Here is a 22,731-nt window from a genome sequence, read left to right on the forward strand (position 1 = left end):
GACGCTGCACGGCATACCGCTCCTAGCCGCGATGACGTCACTGATTCATCGCGACTCCTCGCTTCGGTTTGTTGTGCGCAAGCGTTTCTGCGCATCTGCTGACGTGAAATCTGCGTCACAAACTCTTTGAACTTTTCAATAGAACCAGCAATTAATAAATTGAATTTTTCGAACCTTTTAAAGCTACTTTTTCGGAGTTGTTGACTCAGATTTTGGATTTTCAACAACTTTTTACGTAGGAACTCGACCTTTTATTAATAATTTTTACCCCGCCGCCCATTTGCAACTCGCTTCATTCTCAGCATTGTGAAGAAGAAATTTTCCAGAGAGAACAAAAAATATATATATGCCTCTGATAACGACATAGTATAAATGCGAGAGTGTAGGTGGGGGGGGGGGAAGAACAAAGAACTAATAAAATAAGCAATAATGAATTAACTTTATAAAACAATCACCTTTGGTAGTGCGTCTGCCTTGTAAGCGCTAGGCCGCGGGTTCGATTCCCGCCCGAGGCGGATTTTATCTTGAACGGATAATGTTCGTTCTCGGAACGGCTAGCTTTCTTCCATTCTGTCTTCCTTCTGTCTTCGATTTCGGAACAATAAGACCTTAGCAGTTACAGTTCCCTCTATCAAACCTTGAAAAAAAAAAATCATCATCATCATTTGCAACACTGTGTCCACGGTACTATTCCAGGTGGAATCGACTCAGTCGATGATCCGGATCGTGGGTCTGTCCGCGACGTTGCCAAACTACGTGGACGTTGCCAACTTTCTCCGCGTCAACCCGTACGTGGGGCTGTTCTTCTTCGACTCGCGGTTCCGGCCCGTGCCGCTGGAACAGACGTTCATCGGAGTCAAACCCCGCCAGATGTCGCAACAGATCGCGGAGATGGATAACATATGCTATGAGAAAGTGGCGGAGGAGGTGGCCAAAGGAAATCAGGTGAGAAAGACAATGCGATTCGAATTTTATTGGATTGGTATGCTCAAAGACAAAGAACTTTGGATTGGTATGCTCAAAGACAAAGAACTAGCTTGCCATGCAGAAGGTCCCGGGTTCGATGCCCACCATCGACAAAAAATTGCACTCATTTTTCGATTGCAAATATTTCAACGGGTTACATTCTGGTGTTCTCGTGTTGACCCAGCACCTAAATGGGAAGTATTGTGTCTCTTCTCGGTTAGCCCAGTGGTAACACGCTAGCTTGCCTTGCAGAAGGTTCCGGGTTCGATGCCCACCATCGACAAAAAATTGCGCTCATTTTTCGATTGCAAATATTTCAACGGGTTACTTTCTGGTGTTTTCTTGTTGACCCAGCACCTAAATGGGAAGTATTGTGTCTCTTCTCGCCCATCTGATGAGAGGCATACCTAATACAGGATGGCCATGCTACGATACAGAAAACACGAGTCGAATGTAGCAGTTGTTTCATTGCTACGAAATAAAAATGGCCGTGAAACACTCATCTTTTTAAACTAAACAAATAATAATAATAACAATATTTTCATTACTAGTATAGCTCGCTATACTATAGTAATAGAAAGTAAAAATCAGAATGACTGTCCAGAAATGAGTTTTGACAGCATGAAAGTAAAAATCAGAATGACTGTCCAGAAATGAGTTTGCACAATTGATAGGTATGGTTCGAATATTAGTCGCTTTTTTTCCTTGTTCTTACCGAGTTCTTAGTCCTCTTTCTGATAAAGCCTGGTTCACATTTCCAAATTTTAGGTGATGGTGTTCGTTCACGCCCGGAATGCGACAGGTCGCACAGCCAACACTCTGAAGGAAAAAGCAATGACTAAGAATCAGATTGAACTATTTGAACCCGAAGGCAGAGGAGTGAACACCAAGTTCAAAGTGCCGCACTTGCAATCCAAAGAATTGAATCAACTGCTCCAGTATGGGTTCGCCATACATCATGCTGGTCTACCTCGCTCTGACAGGTAAAATGATAGATAGATAATTAAATATATCGTTTTATTTGTAATAATACCCTGACGGGCGGGCGTTTACAATCGTCAATAAATAATTATAAAGGTAGATAATATAATATAAAAAAAAATATTGAACAAATAAAGCGAGATCTAAATTTCAATTTTAACATTTTGCATTTAATTTTTCCATTTGTTTGTTCCGCCATAACTCTTTAACAGTTAGGTTGATTTTGAAATTAGAGGAAAATGTTCTTCAAAACCCAAGAGTAAAGTAAATCTAGACCCTTGATGAATAAAGTATGCCTGAAGGCATGTGATGTGTTCCATTTCACTCGACCTCTTATGTTCAAATCTTTATAAAAATTTAGCTGTTACTCATTACTTTTTGAGTCCTTTGGGAAAATTTTAATGTCACTCTAATCTCTGATAGATACATAACTGATGTGCATTATTTCCTGTCTTATTCTCAGAGATTTTGTGGAGAAGGCATTTGGATCGGGTGATATCAAAGTGTTAGTGTGTACTGCAACTCTGGCCTGGGGAGTAAACTTGCCCGCACATGCTGTCATTATTAAGGTAAGTACATGAATCCTTACTTTTAAGCTTCTGTTTTTATTTTGTACTTCACATTTTGGTCCTTTAGGCCGGATTGTGTGAACTTCACATTTTGGTCCTTTAGGCCGGATTGTGTGAACTCCACATTTTGATCATTCGCCATACATCATGCTGGTCTACCTCGCTCTGACAGGTAAAATGATAGATAGATAATTAAATATATCGTTTTATTTGTAATAATACCCTGACGGGCGGGCGTTTACAATCGTCAATAAATAATTATAAAGGTAGATAATAATTGAATATATATATAAATATTGAACAAGTAAAGCGAGGTCTAAATTTCAATTTCAACATTTTGCATTTAATTTTTCATTTTTTCCATATTTTGTTTGTTCCGCCATAACTCTTTAACAGTTAGGTTGATTTTGAAATTAGAGGAAAATGTTCTTCAAAACCTAAGGGTAAAGTAAATCTAGACCCTTGATGAATGGAGTATGCCTGAAGGCATGTGATGTGTTCCAATTCACTCGACCTCTTATGTTCAAAACTTTATAAAAATTTAGCTGTTACTCATTACTTTTTGAGTCCTTTGGGAAAATGTCACTCTAATCTCTGATGGATACATAACTGAAGTGCATTATTTCCTGTCTTATTCTCAGAGATTTCGTGGAGAAGGCATTTGGATCGGGTGATATCAAAGTGTTAGTGTGTACTGCAACTCTGGCCTGGGGAGTAAACTTGCCCGCACATGCTGTTTCCCGGGCAAGCAGTACTGCCCTCGCATGGCAAAGATGAACAAACCTATCTACACAGCTATCAAGCAACATTCCCCGGAGAAACCTGGTTCATTCAACGTGCTATCGCCGCGAACTCTTAAGCTGATTGATCAGGACTTTGGTCCAACTATGCATACTCTTTGAGGTGGGTTTGATAGAGGGAAGTGTAACTGATGAGGTCTTCATCATTGAAATCAGAAATGCCTTGAGTGCCACAAGCTTCAAAGTTCTTGTCACGGAACACCTCTATCCTGAAGCTTGATAATCTATTCTAGTTCCCGGGCAAGCAGTACTGCCCTCGTATGGCAAAGATGAACAAACCTATCTACACAGCTATCAAGCAACATTCCCCGGAGAAACCTGTCATGATATTTGTATCATCTCGGAGACTATTCCATTATTATTCCTTCGTCTTCTCTTTTCCCCTCTCTTCTTTCCCCTATTTTTCTATCTCGCCGACAGGTTTATCCTGTTGGCAATCGTTGGTTGGGTGGAAGAGCTCACAGTGTGAGAATCCTGCCATTAAAGCCTTAAAAAAAAAAAAAAAAAAAAAAAAAAAAAAAAAAGTCAGGCAAGACGATAGCCGCGGAGATCACCTGCTTCCGTGTGTTCAAGCAATGTCCTGAGGCCAAGGTAGTGTACATAGCCCCACTCAAGGCACTGGTCAAGGAGAGAGTGGCAGACTGGAAGGTCAAGTTCGAGGCCAGGTTGAAGAAGAAGGTGGTAGAGTTGACAGGGGATGTCACGCCAGACATACAGGCCATCTCCTCAGCCAGTGTGATAGTAACCACACCGGAGAAATGGGATGGTGTGTCCCGGTCCTGGCAGAATAGGAACTACGTGCAGAGTGTAGCGCTTATCATTATAGATGAGATACATCTTCTAGGCGAGGACAGAGGTCCTGTGCTTGAAGTTATTGTATCCCGAGTCAACTTCATCTCGTCATACACCAAGCGGAACGTACGTCTGGTCGGTCTCTCTACAGCACTCGCCAATGCCAAGGACCTGGCGACCTGGCTGAACATAACCAAGCAAGGGATGTATAACTTCCGCCCCAGTGTACGCCCTGTCCCCCTAGAGGTGCACATCAGCGGTTTCCCGGGCCATAGATGAGATACATCTTCTAGGCGAGGACAGAGGTCCTGTGCTTGAAGTCATTGTATCCCGAGTTAACTTCATTTCGTCTTACACAAAGCGGAATGTTCGTCTCGTAGGTCTCTCCACCGCACTCGCCAATGCCAAGGACCTGGCGACCTGGCTGAACATAACCAAGCAAGGGATGTACAACTTCCGCCCCAGTGTACGCCCTGTCCCCCTAGAGGTGCACATCAGCGGGTTCCCGGGCAAGCAGTACTGCCCTCGCATGGCAAAGATGAACAAACCTATCTACACAGCTATCAAGCAACATTCCCCGGAGAAACCTGTCATGATATTTGTATCATCTCGGAGACAGACTAGACTCACTGCTATAGATCTGATTACAATACTCGCATGTGAAACGAATCCTAAGATGTGGGTACATACATCAGATGCAGAGATGGATAATATTGTGGACAATATCAAGGATTCCAATTTGAAACTGACCATTGCGTTTGGGATTGGATTCCATCATGCAGGTAAATTATTATTATTTTTTATTTTTATTTTTATTTTAAAGATGAGTGTTCCACCGCCGTTTTTATTTCGTAGCAATGGAACAACTGCTACATTAGACGCTTGTGGCCTGTGTCGTATATGATTTTGTACGTAATCTTGAACATTGTTGCGGTTCAAGTTTACGTAGGTCACACTTCAAGAAATTAAAAATTATTTATTCCTTACATCACAACACTTCATATGACTACTACTGCAGCGGGAAAAAAACCGCCATCGCGGGTCTAAATTTCTGCGGACGTCCAGCGGATCCGCAGGGAAAACGCGCGGATTTCACTAGAATACCGCTGTGTGTGAAAGGACCGCCATCCCGTAGTATGCCTCTCATCAGATGGGCGAGAAGAGACACAATACTTCCCATTTAGGTGCTGGGTCAACACGAGAACACCAGAGTGGGATGGTGTGTCCCGGTCCTGGCAGAATAGGAACTACGTGCAGAGTGTAGCGCTTATCATTATAGATGAGCCACATATTGATCTACCACCCTGGATATAGCAGTTTTTCTCTGGCTTGATTTCAGGGCACGGAAATGTACAACGCCAAGCATGGATGTTACGTGCATATCGGTATACTGGATGTACTACAGATATTCGGACGTGCGGGGCGACCTCAGTATAACACTTCAGGTAATTTAGATCAGAACAGAAAAAAATGAAACTAAAGAGATTACACAGTTACAGACCAAGTGAATGAAATAATGAATGTGTGTTGTGTGTACTTAAACAAATATCTTGTGTTTTTGCAGTAAGGCCAACGACCGCGTTTACTTTTTACTTTCCTTATCCTATAGGAAGTAAAGTAATGTAATCGGGTCAAATTTTCGATGGTCAGTTTTTAGTGTTAAAACACGTTTTGAGGTCCCTAGAGCCTAAAATTTTTAGTGCCAAAACACGTTTTGAGGTCCCTAGAGCCTAAATCCAAAGTTTCAGCCATTGGTCCGTGTGTGTGTCTGTCTGTGTGTGTGTGTCTGTCTGTAAACAAATTATCTCGAGAACGGTAAAAGCTAGAGACTTGAAATATGGTATGTAGCTGTCAAGTGTGACAAGGATGCGACACAAAACTTTTGGTTAAGACCGGTGCAACGCATGGCGGCATTTTACCGCTTTTTGGCGGTTTTCGACCGCTTTTTGGCGGTTTTCAGCTATACTGACTAAACGGTTAGAGATATTGTAAATGTTACAACAGAACACCCAAATAAGCATCTCATGTTTGAAACCAAGCAATGGCCTCACGAGACACCACTACGCCAAATCAAACTGGTTACCAACCGAGGCTATCAGTCACCCATCCCCTCATGTTTGAAACCAAGCAATGGCCTCACGAGACACCACTACGCCAAATCAAACTGGTTACCAACCGAGGCTATCAGTCACCCATCCTCAAACCGGACATCTTGAACAAGATAGAACAGCGGGGGCTTACAGTGGAGGATCTGAGGGAGATGCCAGCCAAGGAGATCAGCTATATGTTACGTGACCCCCATGTAGGAGATAAAGTCAAGCAGTGTGCCTGGGAGATTCCTCTATTGGAGATAGAATCCAAACTGCTCCCCATCACACGCACGGTACTCAAGATACATCTCACTATCAAAGCGAACTTCTCATGGAATGATAAGAACAAGAGTACATACGCGGAACCGTTCTGGATTTGGGTGGAAGATCCGGACAGTGACTTTATCTATCACTCCGAGTACTTCTTGTTATCCAAGAAGCAGGTGAAACTTCTCATGGAATGATAAGAACAAGAGTACATTCGCGGAACCGTTCTGGATTTGGGTGGAAGATCCGGACAGTGACTTTATCTATCACTCCGAGTACTTCTTGTTATCCAAGAAGCAGGTGATTACCAAGTCTGAGGAGAGTTTGATCATGACCATCCCACTGAGTGATCCACTCCCGAATCAATATCTGATCCGTGCGATGAGTGATCGGTACCTCGGCTCTGTCGTACAACACTCCATGTCATTCAAACACCTTATTGTACCTGAACTACATCCCCTAATCAATATCTTATCCGTGCGATGAGTGATCGGTACCTCGGCTCTGTCGTACAACACTCCATGTCATTCAAACACCTTATTGTACCTGAACTACATCCCCGAATCGCTGTTTTATATCCAACTGGAATTCAGTATTTCCACATTTCCAGTATTCTAGTCTGATACAGTTTTTAATAACTCCACCACCAGGCAGATAAAACACTTCAAGCAGAGTAGTTCTTAAGTCTTCTTCTTCTCCTTCTTTTTCGTTTTCTTTTTTTTTCTTCTTCTTCATCATCACCACCATCATCTCTTCCTTCTCCTCCTCCTTCTTCTTCTTCTCCTCCTTCTCGTCCTCCCCCTTCTCCTCCTTCTTCCTCCTTTTTTTACTTATTCTTCCTCTTCATCTCTGACTGGTTCTCCTTCCCCTGTTCCTCCTCCCCCTCCATCTCTCCCTCTTTCTTCTTCTCCTCCATATCCTTTTTATTCTTAATTCCTACTTCTTATTTTCTTATTTAAAACTAAGCAAACTACTCTCTGGGCGCGACTGGCGACGTTTCTGTCGCCTCCAATTGCTGTGTGGGTGTACTTTATCTGCTATATGCTCTTATTGCAGGTTTTTATAAATTCGAGATGAGAGAGAATTTATCTGTCTAGAGGAGATAGTTGAAAAAGATCTACCACGGGGTTACATCTAGTGAACCATCAACCTCCAGGCCCGAACTCCACATCTGCACCACTGAGGTTGGTCAAAGGTGTCTTTGACAGCACGTTGATCAAGGTAATTTATAAAAAGGTATGTTTGGTATTTTATAAAATAAAGATGATAAAGGTATAGAAAGATGATAAAATAAAGGTATAGAAAAATGATAAAATAAAGGTATAGAAAGATGATAAAATAAAGGTATAGAAAGATAATAAAATAAAGGTATAGAAAGACGATAAAACAAAGGTATAGAACACACAGGTTAAACAACTATGAGGGAGGTGAACTCTTAGACGGGTGGCGTCATGCGTTGCTGTACAAGCCGGAAGATATTATGACAAATGCTATTATCACTCTCCCTCTCTTTCTCTCTCTTTTTTTATCTTTTCCTCTCTCTCTCTCTCTCTCTCTCTCTCTCTCTCTCTCTCTCTCTCTTTATATCTCAGTCCACATCTGCACCACTGAGGTTGGTCAAAGGTGTCTTTGACAGCACGTTGATCAAGGTGATTTATAAAAAGGTATGCTTGGTATTTTATAAAATAAAGATGATAAAGGTATAGAAAGATGATAAAATAAAGGTATAGAAAGATGATAAAACAAAGGTATAGAACACACAGGTTAAACAACGATGAGGGAGGTGAACTTTTAGACGGGTGGCGTCATGTGTTGCTGTACAAGCCGGAAGATATGACAAATGCTATTATCACTCTCCCTCTCTTTCTCTCTCTTTTTTTTATCTTTTCCTCTCTCTCTCTCTCTTCTTTTTCTTTCTCCCTCTATCATCATATCTCACATTAAATATGCGTCCCACGTATCTCAATATTTTCTCTAGATCTTACGCTCTCTCTTCCTCCTCTTCCCACTCCATTCTAACAATCTCTCCCTCTCTGTTTATTTCTCCTCCTTCTCTCCCTTTCTCTCTCTCTCCCTCCCTCTCTCTCTCTTTCTCTCTCCCTCTCTCGTTTTCTGCTCCCCAAGATCTTTTCCCTACACTTTTCTAAAATTGGTTTTACTTTTTTATTTTTATTTTTTATCGGAATTAAAATAAAATAAATATCTTGTACCTCTAAGGAATACAGAAAATCTTAAAAAAAAAAAAAAAAAACTGCTATCCTATACCTACCTACTATATAGGTATCTACGTAATTTATACTTTTAGGAAGGGACTTCTCTCTTTTACCCCCTGATGGGAGGTATGGAATGAGAAATAGAGGGGGAGGGATGGAGAGAGAGAGAGAGAGAGAGAGAGAGAGAGAGAGAGAGAGAGAGAGAGAGAGAGAGAGAGAGAGAGAGAATCCTCTGCCCAATCAATATCTTATCCGTGCGATGAGTGATCGGTACCTCGGCTCTGTGGTACAACACTCCATGTCATTCAAACACCTTATTGTACCTGAACTACATCCCCCTCACACGAACCTACTGGAGTTACAACCACTCCCTGTGTCCGCCTTACAACAACCACAATATGAATCCCTGTACAAGTTCTCTCACTTCAATCCCATACAGACCCAAATATTCCACTGTCTATATCACACGGATAACAATGTACTACTAGGTGCACCCACGGGCTCAGGCAAGACGATAGCCGCGGAGATCACCTGCTTCCGTGTGTTCAAGCAATGTCCTGAGGCCAAGGTGGTGTACATAGCCCCACTCAAGGCACTGGTCAAGGAGAGAGTGGCAGACTGGAAGGTCAAGTTCGAGGCCAGGTTGAAGAAGAAGGTGGTTGTCGTTCCGTAGCTCCTACCTCCATGGGACGCATAGCTTCCTACTATTATCTCTCGCACAGTACAATGCTCACCTATCAGCAATTACTCAAACCTGACCTGAACCTGGCTGAATTGCTGGCAGTCATGTGTAGTTCGTACGAGTACAGTCTGTTACCTGTGAGACATAATGAGGAGCATTTGAATGAGTGAGTAAAACATTAGTCAGAATGATTTTGTACGTAATCTTGATTATTATTAAATATGCTTATATTAGACAACCTAGGTTATAAAGTTATGAAATAGGTAACTACAGTTTCCTTGAAAAAGTCCACGGAGATGGACGAAACTCGAGTCGGATAAGATCAAAACCGGAACGTGTATCCATGTATCACATAAAGGTAACTTTCTTGACTTGGCGGGGCGGAGCGCTGCCGCGCTCCTTAATAAGTTTTGTAGTTACCTATTTCAAAACGTAATCTTGAACATTTTCGCGGGTTCGATTCCCGCCCGGAGCGGATTTTATCTTAAACAGAAAATGTTCTTTCTCGGAAAGCCTGGCTTTCTCGTTTCCTGTGGTCCTTCTCTCTTCGCTTTCGGGACGATAAGACCTTACCAGTTACAGTTCCCTCTATCAAACCTCTTAAATAAATAAAAAAAAAACTCCCGCTTGAAATGTTATTCTGAAGGGTTAAGCTTTGTTCTCAGAACGGCTGGCTTTCTATCCTTCATAAGACTTCTGTCACTTGATAGACAGAACTGTAACAACGGAGGTTTTATTGTCCGAAACCGGAGAGTGGAGGAAGATAGCATAGTAGGATAGAGATTAAGTCCGCCCCGGGTGGCAATCGAACCCAGATTTAGCGCTTACAAAGCAGGCGCGCTAGCGCGCTACCCTCCAAGCTGATTACCTAACTAGGCTGAGTCTAACGTGTCTTATGGTATATTCACAGGGCTCTCTGCAAGCAATGTCCCCTACCCATTGACCCAATGACATTTGACAGGTCTAACGTGTCTTATGGTATATTCACAGGGCTCTCTGCAAGCAATGTCCCCTACCCATTGACCCAATGACATTTGACAGTGCCAACATGAAGGCCTTCATTCTACTCCAGGCACATTTCTCTCGTCTTGACCTATCAGAATACACCGATTATCTGACTGACTTGAAATCCGTGCTGGATCAATCGATACGAATTATTCAGGTAGGTGATTGAAGACATGAAAATACCATACCTCGGCCGGCGTAGTGGTCAAGCCGCTCACTCGGCGTAGTGGTCAAGCCGCTCACTCGGCGTAGTGGTCAAGCCGCTCACTCGGCGTAGTGGTCAAGGGTACGGGTTCGTTCCAGGCGAGGCATGGAATTTTTGTTCTCATTTATTTGAGAATTTGACGATATAATAAAGGAGCTCTAAGGGTTAGGTGGTAGAGAACACATCGGACATTAATCCCACCGAGTGGTTTTTCAAGAGTTCGAATCTACAATACGTGGAAAAAAGATATTTTGCAATTATTTTTTCTTCTTATTCTTCTTCTTCTTCTTCTTCTTCTTCTTCTTCTTCTTCAGAAATATATAGGGGAAAAATTAAAAATTTGAAGTATGACCAAGATCCAAGGTATAAAAAAAAATATTTAATTGCTTTAACTCATTTACTTTGACAGGCATTGATCGACGTGACAGCAGAGTATGGTTGGCTCTCCTGTGTCATCTCCCTACAACATCTCATGCAAATGATCATTCAAGCTCTATGGTTACAAGACTCTCCTCTCCTTCAACTACCCCATGTGGTGAAGGAGAACCTGCATCTGTTCAGAAATAAGAACCCCAACACCCTCCCTGGCCTGGTTACCTGCCGGACGTACTCTGACCTGTCCATGGTACTCCTACCTCACTTTGATGATGGACAGATCGACCAGGTAAAGGCCCCTTCCCACTTGTCGTCAGTTTCCCCTGATTTTTAGTCCGTCCTTCCTTTATTATTACTAATAATAAAAGGTATAGTGGACGGACTATTGTATTCGCTTCGGTGTCTGTCTGTCTGTCCCCATAGAAGGACTTATCCAAACCTGGTCGACCTATGTATCAAATTAAAGGTCTTTTTACCAGGAACACAAATTTTGTCCAGAAAACCATAAAGCCAAAAAACCAAAAAAACTGACCGGTTTTAGCGATCATTTAAGACCGGTTTTAGCGTCACCTATGTTAAGCTACGCCGAGCAAGGCCAATAAATGGATGGGTGACTTAAACCTTATATTGGGAATAAAGGGAGAACGGGCTCTAGTCTTGATTTTAAATCATTACATGAAAGTAAAATCAAAAAATCAAATCAAGAATAATAATAAACTGAATATTAAACAAATTAGGCAGGTACATAGGTACTGATTTTCTATTTTCTGTAATCACTACGGGCTAAAAAATTCCCGGAGGGACGGACCCAGCTTGTTAAAGAATTAGAGGCAACTGGTTTACATTTTACCTTTGAAAGTCAAATAACAAGCTGGGCCCGTCCCTCCGGGAATTATTTAGCCCGTAGTTTATTCGATCAGTACCTATGTACCTACCTAATTTGCTAAATATTCAGTTTATTATTATTCTTGATTTGATTTTTTGATTTTACTTTCATGTAATGATTTAAAATCAAGACTAGAGCCCGTTCTCCCTTGATTCCCAATATAATGTTTAAATCACCCATCCATTTATTGGCCTTCCTAGGCGTAGTTTAACATAGGTGACGCTAAAACCGGTCTTAAAATAACGACTGAAGTGTTATCTAAAACTTTCTCGCTCTGAGTTCATAGGTCGTCGCGACAAATTTCAAGATCAGAGCTCATTTGTGTGAGAAAATGTGAAAAAAATCCCCCAAAAAACAGTTTTTTTGGATTTTTGGCTTTATGGTTCTCTGGACAAAATTTGCACCACCATTTTCGTGATCCTGGTAAAAAGACCTTCAATTTGATATATGTATAGGTCGACTAGGTTTGGATAAGTCCTTCTATGGGAACAGACAGACAGACCGACAGACAGACAGACCGACCGACAGACGACACCGAAGCGAATACAATAGTCCGTCCACTATACCTTTTATTATTAGTACTTCCTGTACTACCAGATCATTTCAATGCTGAGATAGTAGCCATTACAGGAAGCTCTTATTAATTTCAATGTTTCCATCGCCAGGTTCATGATGCCAAGAAGAACTACTACAAGAAGTTCCTGTACGAGCCATTCCCTGTGGAATCCTCTCTGCTTCCTGTACTACCAGATCATTTCAATGCTGAGATAGTAGCCCGGACCATCAGGACAACACAGGAAGCCGTGGACTATCTCACTTGGACCTACTTCATACGACGTCTCCTGCAGAACCCCATGTAAGACATTGATTTATCCCTATCAATAATATAGTAGGCTATAATCAATAATATAGTAGCAGCTTCAATAGTCCATCACAACGAGGTAAGCATACGTAGAGCCAGCCTAGTTAGCTGGGAGGGTAGTGCTAGGTCACGGGTTCGATTCCCACCCGGGGGCGGATTTTATCCTGATTAGATAGGAAAAATGGTCAGGATTAACATAAAGAACGGCCAAAAATGGATTTATCCTAAACAGATAAGGTTCGTTCTCGGAACGGCTGGTTTTCTATCCTCTCTTCGCTTTCGGGACGATAAGACCTCATCCGCTACAGTTCCCTCTATCAAACTTTAATAAAAAGAATAACCTTGTTTATTGGTTCTGATTTCAGGATCGTTTGAGCTGAGTCTAGACCTGATATCAGACTCATACCTAGGATTAGATCAGCAGTTCTCCTTGAGATTTCACGTTGAATAAACTCCCTGAGTTCCACGACCTGTGATGTGATTCTTGTCTTTACTTTGCTAGGTACAATTTAATTCGGATGGGTTCAAATCCCATCCGAAGCAAACTTATCTGACAATTCTGACATCAACAGCATGAATGTAAAAGATTTACTCTGAAGAAAATAGTTAGTCACGCGGATCAAGGATTCAAAGGTACACAATACACATACATAATACCTTTCAGACAAATAGAAAATGACAACACCTTGCAATTTAATAAATAATAGTTATTTACAATATAGTTTTGTATTTATATTTTTAATATAAAGTTTCTACCTACTGGTAATTAAAAAACCTCATTGAACATAATGTATTATGAATAATTAGTAAGTTATAGGTAGTTACCTTTTCACAACCTTGCTTTTTGAAGGGAAGAAAGACAGGATAGGAGAAAGACAGCCGTTCCGAGAACGGACCTTATCCGTTCAGGATAAAATCCGCCCCTGGAATCGAACCCGCGTCCTAACGCTTACAAGCCAGACGCGCTACTTAGGCTGGCACTCAACGTTCCTAACTTCAGTGATCCGTCAGTAAAGTGCCATTGCCGCTGGCGATGATTTTTAGGAAACAGTTTTAGGTTTTTTTTTAATCCCATTTTACGTTAGAGGGTGATTTTCTTATAACCGTTTATGTAGGCTGTGATTGTGTACCTACTCTTGACACAAAGTAGGATGTTGTCTAATGCCCCCCACGCTCGTTCAGACCGCGGTCTCACAAAACTGAGTCTGTCAGACAGTCTTAAACCTGTGTGTTGGAAAAAGCTCGAGACCCAGGTCTCTCAGACGGTCTGACAGACTTATGTCTAGGTTTTTTCGCCCCTCACGCTCGCAGACCTGGGTCTGTCAGACAGTCTGCCCGTGAGTGGCGGGCCTAAACTAAAACATTCATTCTTTCCTAATGAAGTACCTACCAGTATAAAAACTGACTGATGTAAAAAAGAATTATTGTATTAGAATTTTCGTCAAGCGACGGGGGAAAGTGTTAAGGTAGATGAAAGATAAAAAACATGTTTCCGTGTACATTTAAGTTAAGATAATTTACATATTTTGTGTAAATCTATCTCCGCCTGCTTTATCCGTTCCAAAAACATGGCTAAATGCAACAAGAGAAAAAAAAATCAATATAACTAAAAAATAAATTTAAAAAGCCATTATGACGGGTTCACAAAAACAATCAAGTAGAAAATAAAATATTTTGCATCAATTTATTTTGATCCTTCAAATGTGTTAAAATTAGGCAATTTTATTGTTAACTTTTAATTCTAAAAAGTGAGTTCGTAAATTTTATTCAAGTGATACCCACAAATGAGCGTACTTTATTAATTAATTTGTAAATACACATAAAGAATTCCGTATGTTTTACATAGTGGATTCTTCAATTATTTACAAATTATTTGATTAAGAAAATACCACGAATGCATTACAATGTCGAGGCAGAGGTCGGGTCATTCTTCAAAATAATTTAAAAATATGAACTCCAAATTGTGCTAAATTGTGTATTTATTTTACTTGAAGGGGGAAAAAATCATAAGAAAATCTTGAAAACATGAAGTTTTACAATTCGAATTTGAAACTTTCTGAAGAATGATCCAAGACCCCACCCTAAACTTCACAGAAGTTCAAATAATTGGGTATACCTAAAAAACTGATTACACAAAATTCAACTGATTGGCCATAAGGAGTGCGAAAATTAGCTGACTGACCATAAGGCAATATGCAAAACGGCGGTTTGTATCGTTTGGCGAAAGAAAATTTTGGAAAAGTCGTACCATTTTCCAGTAGTACAGGAAAAACCACTTTCGGGATCATAAAACTCAACTGATTGGCAATAAGGAATACGAAAATTAGCTGACTGACTTCCAGGCAATATGCAACACAGCGGTTTACATCGTTTGGTGAAAGAAAATTTCGGAAAAGTCGTACCATTTTCAGTAGTACAGGAATCGTACTCCTTATTGATCACAAAACTCAACTGATTGGAAATAAGGAGTACGATTCCTGTACTACTGGAAAATGGTACGACTTTTCCGAAATTTTATTTCGCCAAACGATGTAAACCGCCGTTTTGCATATTGCCTTATGGTCAGTCAGCTAATTTTCGCACTCCGAATGGCCAATCAGTTGAATTTTGTGTAATCAGTTTTTTAGGTATACCCAAATACTTTAATTGGTTGTATTCACTCGGAATAATTTTTGTTCGCAAAGAAGAGGGGTTCGTAGAGAAATTGCAATATTTTTCAAATTATACATGACTATCTACATGCCCTGTTACTCAGGTGTAACCCAAATTAGCCGAATACCGATTGAGAGAAAAATGTGTACAAAAAGCAAGATCAGTGTGGAAATGAAGCCTACAGGTTAAGGACAAAACGAACATATCCCTAAAATTACAATGTTTTACTTAACATAAAATTATAATTCTTTTTTGGAATTTATACTTCTTCTAAGACAAACAGAAATGGTAAAGGTAAAAATCCGGATAAAACACTTTAACTTAGCATAAACTATTTGTTTTTAACAATTACCAAAAACAGCTGGGGTGAAACATAAGAAAAAGGGTAAAAAATGAATGAAGTATTTGACAGGTATGAAATGTGTACAAAATATTTTGTTCTTGCATCCTACATAACCATTTCGTGCAATGTTATATACCAGGGGTTTCCAACTAGCGGCCCGCGGGTCACATGTGGCCCGCCAGACCGTTTTTGTGGCCCGCGAAGCTTTTTGGGATTTGTACAAACAAATTTCAAATCTCTAGCTCATACCGTTCCCCAGATATTGTTAAATTACAGCGAAAACCGCAAAAAAGCGGTAAAATGCCGCCAAGCATTGCACCGGTCTTAATCAAATTTTTCGTGTCGCATCCTTGTCACATTTCACAGCTACATACCAAATTTCAAGTCTCTAGCTCTTACCCTTCTCGAGATATTCCCTCCCTTCCTCTTTTCCCTTTTGCTTTGCTTTCCATGTCCGAAGAGGAATGGATTTGAGTCCGGGTTTTTTAGACTCAAATGGACTGGGTTTTTTGGGGCTGTGGACCGTTCGACCTGAAGTTTAGTGTGCTAACCACTGATGGTTAATGCCTTGATGACTAGACTTGGTTGTATTGGCTCTGGCAGAGGTTTTCCCCCAGATTTTTCGAGTTTTAATGGGGAACCCATTTATGTCCGATCTCATTATTACAGAGAGATTTCCAGTTAATAGAGTTCTTTTTTTTAAAGAGGTTTGACAGAGGGAACTGTAACTGCTCTGGTCTTATCGTCCCGAAATCGAAGAGAGAAGGAAGACAGGATAGGAATTTTAATGGGGAACCCATTTATGTCCGATCTCATCATTACAGAGAGATTTCCAGTTAATAGAGTTCTTTTTTTTAAAGAGGTTTGACAGAGGGAACTGTAACTGCTATGGTCTTATCGTCCCGAAATCGAAGAGAGAAGGAAGACAGGATAGGAAAAAGCCAGCCGTTCCGAGAACGAACATTATCCCATCAGGATAAAATCCACCCCGGGCGGGAATCGAACCCGCGGCCTAGCGCTCACAAGGCAGACGCACTATAGGCTGGTAATACAGAGTTCAAATAATGTTTTCTTTTGCTTTCCGTGCCCGTGAGATAGGCATGGTATCTCACATGCCTATCTCACGGTGTTGGAAGCATTGGGGGTTTAAAAACCCCTTGGACGTCCAGAAACAATATCTGGGCTCCTTTAGTGTTCCTAATGTTTGTAATACCGATAATTTTGTGCATTTATTACAGATAATTGTGTACATTTATTACAGATAGGTTTGTGAAATACTGGCCTGTGTAAATCAAATGGGTGGGTGATGACGTCAAAGGAAACCAATGACACTGTGTTAACTCTCAGTGGTAAGATTGGCCATTATTCCATTAATATTGCTAATGTCATAGGAGAATGAACCAAATCAGAACCACGTTCATTTGGTTCAATCAGAACCACGTTCATTTCCACAGCCGATTTTAATTGGAGGCTGTGCTGTGGGCTCAGAGCTCTGGAACTCGTTATACGTTATACCTCGTTAAACCGTGTCATTTTTGCATTTCCACTCGGCGCGGCGTGTTAGGCTATGTACCTACCGACTTGAATTTTTTTAGCTATCTATTTTTTTTTTTTTTTTTTTTTTTTATTTTTAAAGTAACTTTGTGGACCCGCCCATTAAAGCTTAAACATGTAGGTAGGTAGTTTAAAAGATTTAAAGCTGGGTCCACACGGGAGTTAATCTACAATGTTGCCTGTAGTGTGGACGAGCTTTGGACGTTGAAATGTTGATTAACACCCGTATGGACTCAGCTTAACAATCGTCAACTTGATAATATTTTGAAGAAAACAATGTGACTTTTTTGAGGAATAAAGGTATCGAAACACATATTGAAAACCTGATTTATTAGGGTACATTTTACACTCGGATTTCGATTGCAAATACTTCAACGGGTTACTTTCTGGTGTTCTCGTACATATTGAAAACCTGATTTATTAGGGTACATTTTACACTCGGATTTCGATTGCAAATACTTCAACGGGTTACTTTCTGGTGTTCTCGTGTTGACCCAGCACCTACACTATATCGCCCATCTGATGATGGACAGGTTACGACACAGACAACACGAATCTAAGCAATTATTTCACTGCAACTAAAAATAACATCCAACAATAAAATGGTATAAATCACGAGAGATGTTGGAATAGACAAATCCGGTGGGTCTGATACCAAGAATACAATACGGTTTAATCATACATGACAAGTACCCTAATACACATGTAACATAGCTCTAATATCTACAACAACGAATTGCACATAATTACCTATGTATATTGTATATGGGCCTTGATGCATATAATATAAATCACTCGAGGTCTGACGGACCTGCGTCTCGAAATTTTTCCTTCACACACGGTCCGAATTCCGACTGTGTGAGCGTGAATGGCCGGCATAACTCCATGTTTTTCGAAAAGTATATCAGGGTTAGCCCGGTCTGGTTTTTAGACATTTAAATATTTATCTCTTAATCGAAAAAATCCTTAATAGTTTTCATTAAAAAAAAAGGTTCGATGGTTTTACAATGGAAACATGAATAAATGAATATGAGCGGACTACTTTTGATGATTTTACTATCATATCAGGCTACCTACATTGCTAGAGCCAAATGATAACTTAAGTTTACATAATAGTTCGCGAATTCCAACTTGGGTCTGACGGAAAGTTTTAAAATCTGGGTGTAGGCAACAAGATAAGGGTTTTATTTCATATTTACATAACTATCTAGAAATAGATGTTTTCACTATTGTTGAATTTTAATAGGTGTTGGGTAGAGCTCACAAAATAGAGAGCCCGGCTACAAAAATGAAGCATTAAAAAAAAAAAAAAAAAAAAAAAAAAAAAAAAAAAAACCTAGGTGGATCACGAGATCCGGGGCTAAAAAAGCTACGAGATATATGTAATGTAATGTAAATGCATTTTTTTGTGTTATTATGTCACAACTTTGGTGCTCACTGCAGCATTTGTAGGATTTTCCCAATATCTCAATAATCCTAAAATCCAATGTTTACCTACCATGCTGGCACCGGTCGCTATGCGCATTTATATGTCATAGCTACTCATTTTCCTCACGAGGCTGAGTGGGCCCCGCAACAGCCAGTCACGGAATCAATCATTTGCATGATACAAATTTCTTGACCCCGCCGGGAATCGAACCCGGGTCTCCCGCGTGCAAGGCGAGCGCAGTGGCCACTACGCCATGGGAGCTGACGCTACGAGTATATGCCACTCGTATCTCTACGTTATACTTATATTACTAATCTTACCATTATCACAGAATCAGAACAATATGTATCTAATTATCAAATATAGAGATGACGTACACTCGTGAATCTAGTGATAGAAGAAATATATGTAGATATTATGTAAATGAAACCTGGCATAGAACCTGGCATGTTGAATGAGGATGAGGAAAATTTTATAATCTGTATTTTTAGCTTCAATATTTTAGAATTTTCCTTGCTAGGTTCAACTCAAATAGTGAGATACCAAACGGTAATTGTAAAAAAAAAGACCAGCCTAGTTAGCTTGGTTGGTAGCGCGTCTTGTCTTGCTTGTAAGCGCTAGGTCGCGGTTTCGATTCCCGCCCGGGGCGAATTTTATCCTAAACAGATTCGTTCTCGGAACGGCTGGCTTCCTCATATCTTGCCTTCCTTCTCTCGATTTCGGGACGATAAGACCTTATCAGTTACAATTCCCTCTACCTTCTTCTTCTTTCTTTTCCTTCCTATAACCTTTTCCTTTTTAAATAAGGTTGGCGTTCTCGTCAGTCTCTTCCAGGCAGCCCTATTGTGTACCTCATGGCCTGATGATTTTTCCTCACCCTCTTCCCTCTGTCACAGTTTTTTCTCTACCAAACCCTTGGAAAAAAACTGTTGGCATAGTATAAGACTTTTTAATCTCAGTCGGTAGTAGATAAACCTAGGCAATAGGATTAGTTTCCCTCTGTAAATAACTTTAAATAAAAATAAAAAAAACCTAGGCGGGGCACTACATACACTTAAAAATACACAAGAACCTTCCATTCACTGATTCACTCCCCGTGTACATATTCTGTACATCTAATCAACATGGGATTTCCAAGTTTACAAGTTTATGAATCACCCAGCGCAGCGGTAATCTTCATTTGAAATCACCAGCCTAGTTTTCAATGCCTAGAGTAGTCCCTCATCAGATGGACGTTGTTACAGTCTTATCTTACATTAGATTATTATTAATATCACTTTAGCCCTAGTTTTCAATGCCTAGAGTAGTCCCTCATCAGATGGACGTTGTTACAGTCTTATCTTACATTAGATTATTATTAATATCACTTTACTTTCTATTACCCTCAGTATGGGGTACCTAGCGAAGTAAATGAAGGTCATTCAAGTGTATTGAAATAGGTCCATTTTTCCTCTTACCTATATTTTTACTTTTTTGATACTTTCTCTCATGCAACTTTATACCCTAGTTTTAAATGTCAAATTAATGTTTCTATTTTATTCTATTATTATTATTATCATTATTATTACTTTAGTTATCAGCAACCCTGCATAAGCGGGAAAAGGCGAAGAATATCATTATCAAGAGAGTGATAGAGAGAGGAGCACGTACTTTGTTTACGTAAATTTTGTTATAAAATCATAAACAATTAATTTTCACAGTTTAGTAGGCTATAATTCTTCTACTTTTTCTTCGCCTTTTAACGTGTTCAGACGGGGTCGGCGTTTTTCGTCAGCCTCTCAATCACCCCTAGGATGCTTGTTGCTATATTGGGCCGACATTTGGTTTTGACTAGAAAATTCGAATGCCCTTCGCTCTCAACCTTTGCTATGACTTTAGCAAGGGAAATTCAAGGCTGGTACTCGTATACTCCCTGTTTAAAGTTCCCCAGCCAGACTAAGCTGGTCTACTCCAGCTTAGTCTGGTCTAACTTTTTGTAAGAGGCTCTGTATTTCTATTGAAATAGGAGACTAGATTTTTTTTTTTCAATAAGTTTCCATTTATATTTGATCGACAAGAAACTCAGAACATACATTTTTCATATAAATGGTATACCCACCCGTATAAGCAGAGCTTGTGTCATTAAAACATGTCCACTACTTTACATTGCAGGTACTATAACTTGGCATCATTGGATGGACAAGACTACACTCAGTATCTTGCCAATCTTGTCGATGAAGCTTTCACCAAGTTATTGGACGCTAGATGTATTGAGATCGATGACCAGGTATTTTTTATCGTCATTACTACTATTTGCATGTGGCAGGCAGCTCTTTAACTGCTAAGGTTATTCTGTCTAAAGGCTCATCTCAGGCCTTTCTGTCTTGCCATTTACCTGTGGTGTAGTGGTCAAGGCGTTCGCCTGGTGAACAGGAGGGCGTGGGTTCAATCCCAGCCGAGGTATGGAATTTTATCCTCGGTGGTGTAGTGGTCAAGGCGCTCGCCTGGTAAACAGGAGGGCGTGGGTTCAATCCCAGCCGAGGTATGGAATACCTACCTCGGTGGTGTAGTGGTCAAGGCGCTACCTACCTCGGTGGTGTAGTGGTCAAGGCGGTAATTGTAATTGTATTTGTACAGGGCTTGACGATAAACATAGTCTACATGGCCCTAGTCATTTTGTTATAAAATATAAAGGTATAAAATATAAAGGTACATATTGATAGCAGAAGAATGCAATAGGAAAAAATGGAAAAAAAGAGAAAAGAAAAGCTCATCCCTAGAGAGAGTCCATCCAAAAATGGGAGAGAATAGTAGTGGTAGTGAGGAGAGAATCAGAGCAGTAGTGCATGGTACGAAAAGGAAGAGTAAGGTATTCATTAGAGTGAGATCAAGTTTATGAGGTTTTGCTCATCCGCTCCGATTCTTCCTCCGTCCACATTCCGTCTAGCTCCGCGAAGCTATATGGTGCTAATGTTTGTCCGTCGAATCCCGGTCCCCACTAAGGTCCCGCCTAAAATAGGACTTGCACTATTCAGGCAAGCAGCCTTGCCGAACAGAAAGAGCGATAGGACAGGAAGGAAGGGAAGTTTTCGTTGTAACCGGTAACTAACGGCACTATGGACCCTGTATGCAGCACGTCCTCTCCTACATATGACGAAAGAAGGCCCAAAGTGAGTTGGAGTGCTCTCATCAACTTTAGGCTCACTTTATTATTATTTATATTATTATGTATTATTATTATGTATCACGAATAATATGGACGAGCGTATCCTGACTTTTCCACTTTTAGCAGGGAAATGCCGTTGCTGCCTGTGTTCGTATTTGTTAAGGTGTTTTTGGTTTTTTGACTTTCTTTTCCGGTCTTTTGTTTTTCCTTATGTACATGACCAATTGGATTTGTTTTCACTATGGTTTAGAGTCGTTTTGTTTGATTATATTATATATATGGTATTCTTTTCTTTTGTATCTTTATAGTTGTATTGTGTGTTGAGTTTGCTATCTTCTTTGTATGTTGACCATTTTTTGGGACTCCGTATCTTTATATAGTGTTTAATTTGACCTTACTTGTTTAACTTTTTTATACGTTTTTTGAAGTTGGTTGATTAACGATGTATATTTGATAGATTTTTTTAAAAGTGCTGCTCTTTAGTAATATTGTTATATTGATACGTCAAACCGCTTCCAAATAGAAGCTATGCCTTATTTGAAACCCCTTTGTGTTGTCTTGTGTTTTCTTATCAGTAGTATGTTTTTTCTTAGTAGTCTTTCTATATGTTGTATGTGGGGTCTTGTAGTACGTTTCTGTATAAGGTTTTTTTGTTCTATGAGTGTATGATGCGGGATATGATGTATCTTCAGTTGGTGTTGGTATGTATCGGTTTTTCTTAGGTAGTAAGTATTGTTGCTTTTGTGGTTAGTATTGTGGTCCGTCCGTGTAGTGTAAGTCTGTTTGTTTTTTGTTTCTGTTGTATACCCGGTTTTTAGTGGTTTTATAGTTCCTATATTTTATGATATTGCTGAATGGGCTTCTGGTAGTTTTGTGATTCTTTAATTTGTAGATGTTTCAATTTCTCTTTTTGAT

At 40.2% G+C, this 22,731-nt stretch overlaps 1 protein-coding gene and 1 long non-coding RNA gene across 2 annotated transcripts in view; one reads left to right on the plus strand and one right to left on the minus strand.

Moving 5' to 3' along the window:
- Positions 1-22,731, plus strand: part of LOC103509970 (activating signal cointegrator 1 complex subunit 3-like) — a 54,460-nt gene that overhangs the window by 9,819 nt on the left and 21,910 nt on the right. Inside the window, exons 6-20 of the mRNA XM_026823108.1 lie at positions 210-235; positions 697-945; positions 1,735-1,949; positions 2,411-2,516; positions 3,269-3,395; positions 3,846-4,172; positions 4,414-4,890; positions 5,049-5,053; positions 5,448-5,553; positions 6,148-6,641; positions 6,673-6,857; positions 8,943-9,184; positions 9,241-9,526; positions 10,351-10,522; positions 10,980-11,234. Of these exons, the coding sequence (XP_026678909.1) occupies positions 210-235; positions 697-945; positions 1,735-1,949; positions 2,411-2,516; positions 3,269-3,395; positions 3,846-4,172; positions 4,414-4,890; positions 5,049-5,053; positions 5,448-5,553; positions 6,148-6,641; positions 6,673-6,857; positions 8,943-9,184; positions 9,241-9,526; positions 10,351-10,522; positions 10,980-11,234 (3,272 nt within the window). The remainder of the gene's footprint in view (positions 1-209; positions 236-696; positions 946-1,734; positions 1,950-2,410; positions 2,517-3,268; positions 3,396-3,845; positions 4,173-4,413; positions 4,891-5,048; positions 5,054-5,447; positions 5,554-6,147; positions 6,642-6,672; positions 6,858-8,942; positions 9,185-9,240; positions 9,527-10,350; positions 10,523-10,979; positions 11,235-22,731) is intronic.
- Positions 17,427-18,019, minus strand: LOC113468047. Its single transcript, XR_003391921.1, has 2 exons — positions 17,655-18,019; positions 17,427-17,565 (listed from the first exon to the last, which is right to left on the minus strand). It is a non-coding gene; the product is annotated as an uncharacterized LOC113468047 (long non-coding RNA).

The sequence above is a fragment of the Diaphorina citri genome, unplaced genomic scaffold, assembly GCF_000475195.1.
Source record: "Diaphorina citri unplaced genomic scaffold, Diaci psyllid genome assembly version 1.1 scaffold2, whole genome shotgun sequence".
Classification (NCBI taxonomy): Eukaryota; Metazoa; Arthropoda; class Insecta; order Hemiptera; family Psyllidae; genus Diaphorina; species Diaphorina citri.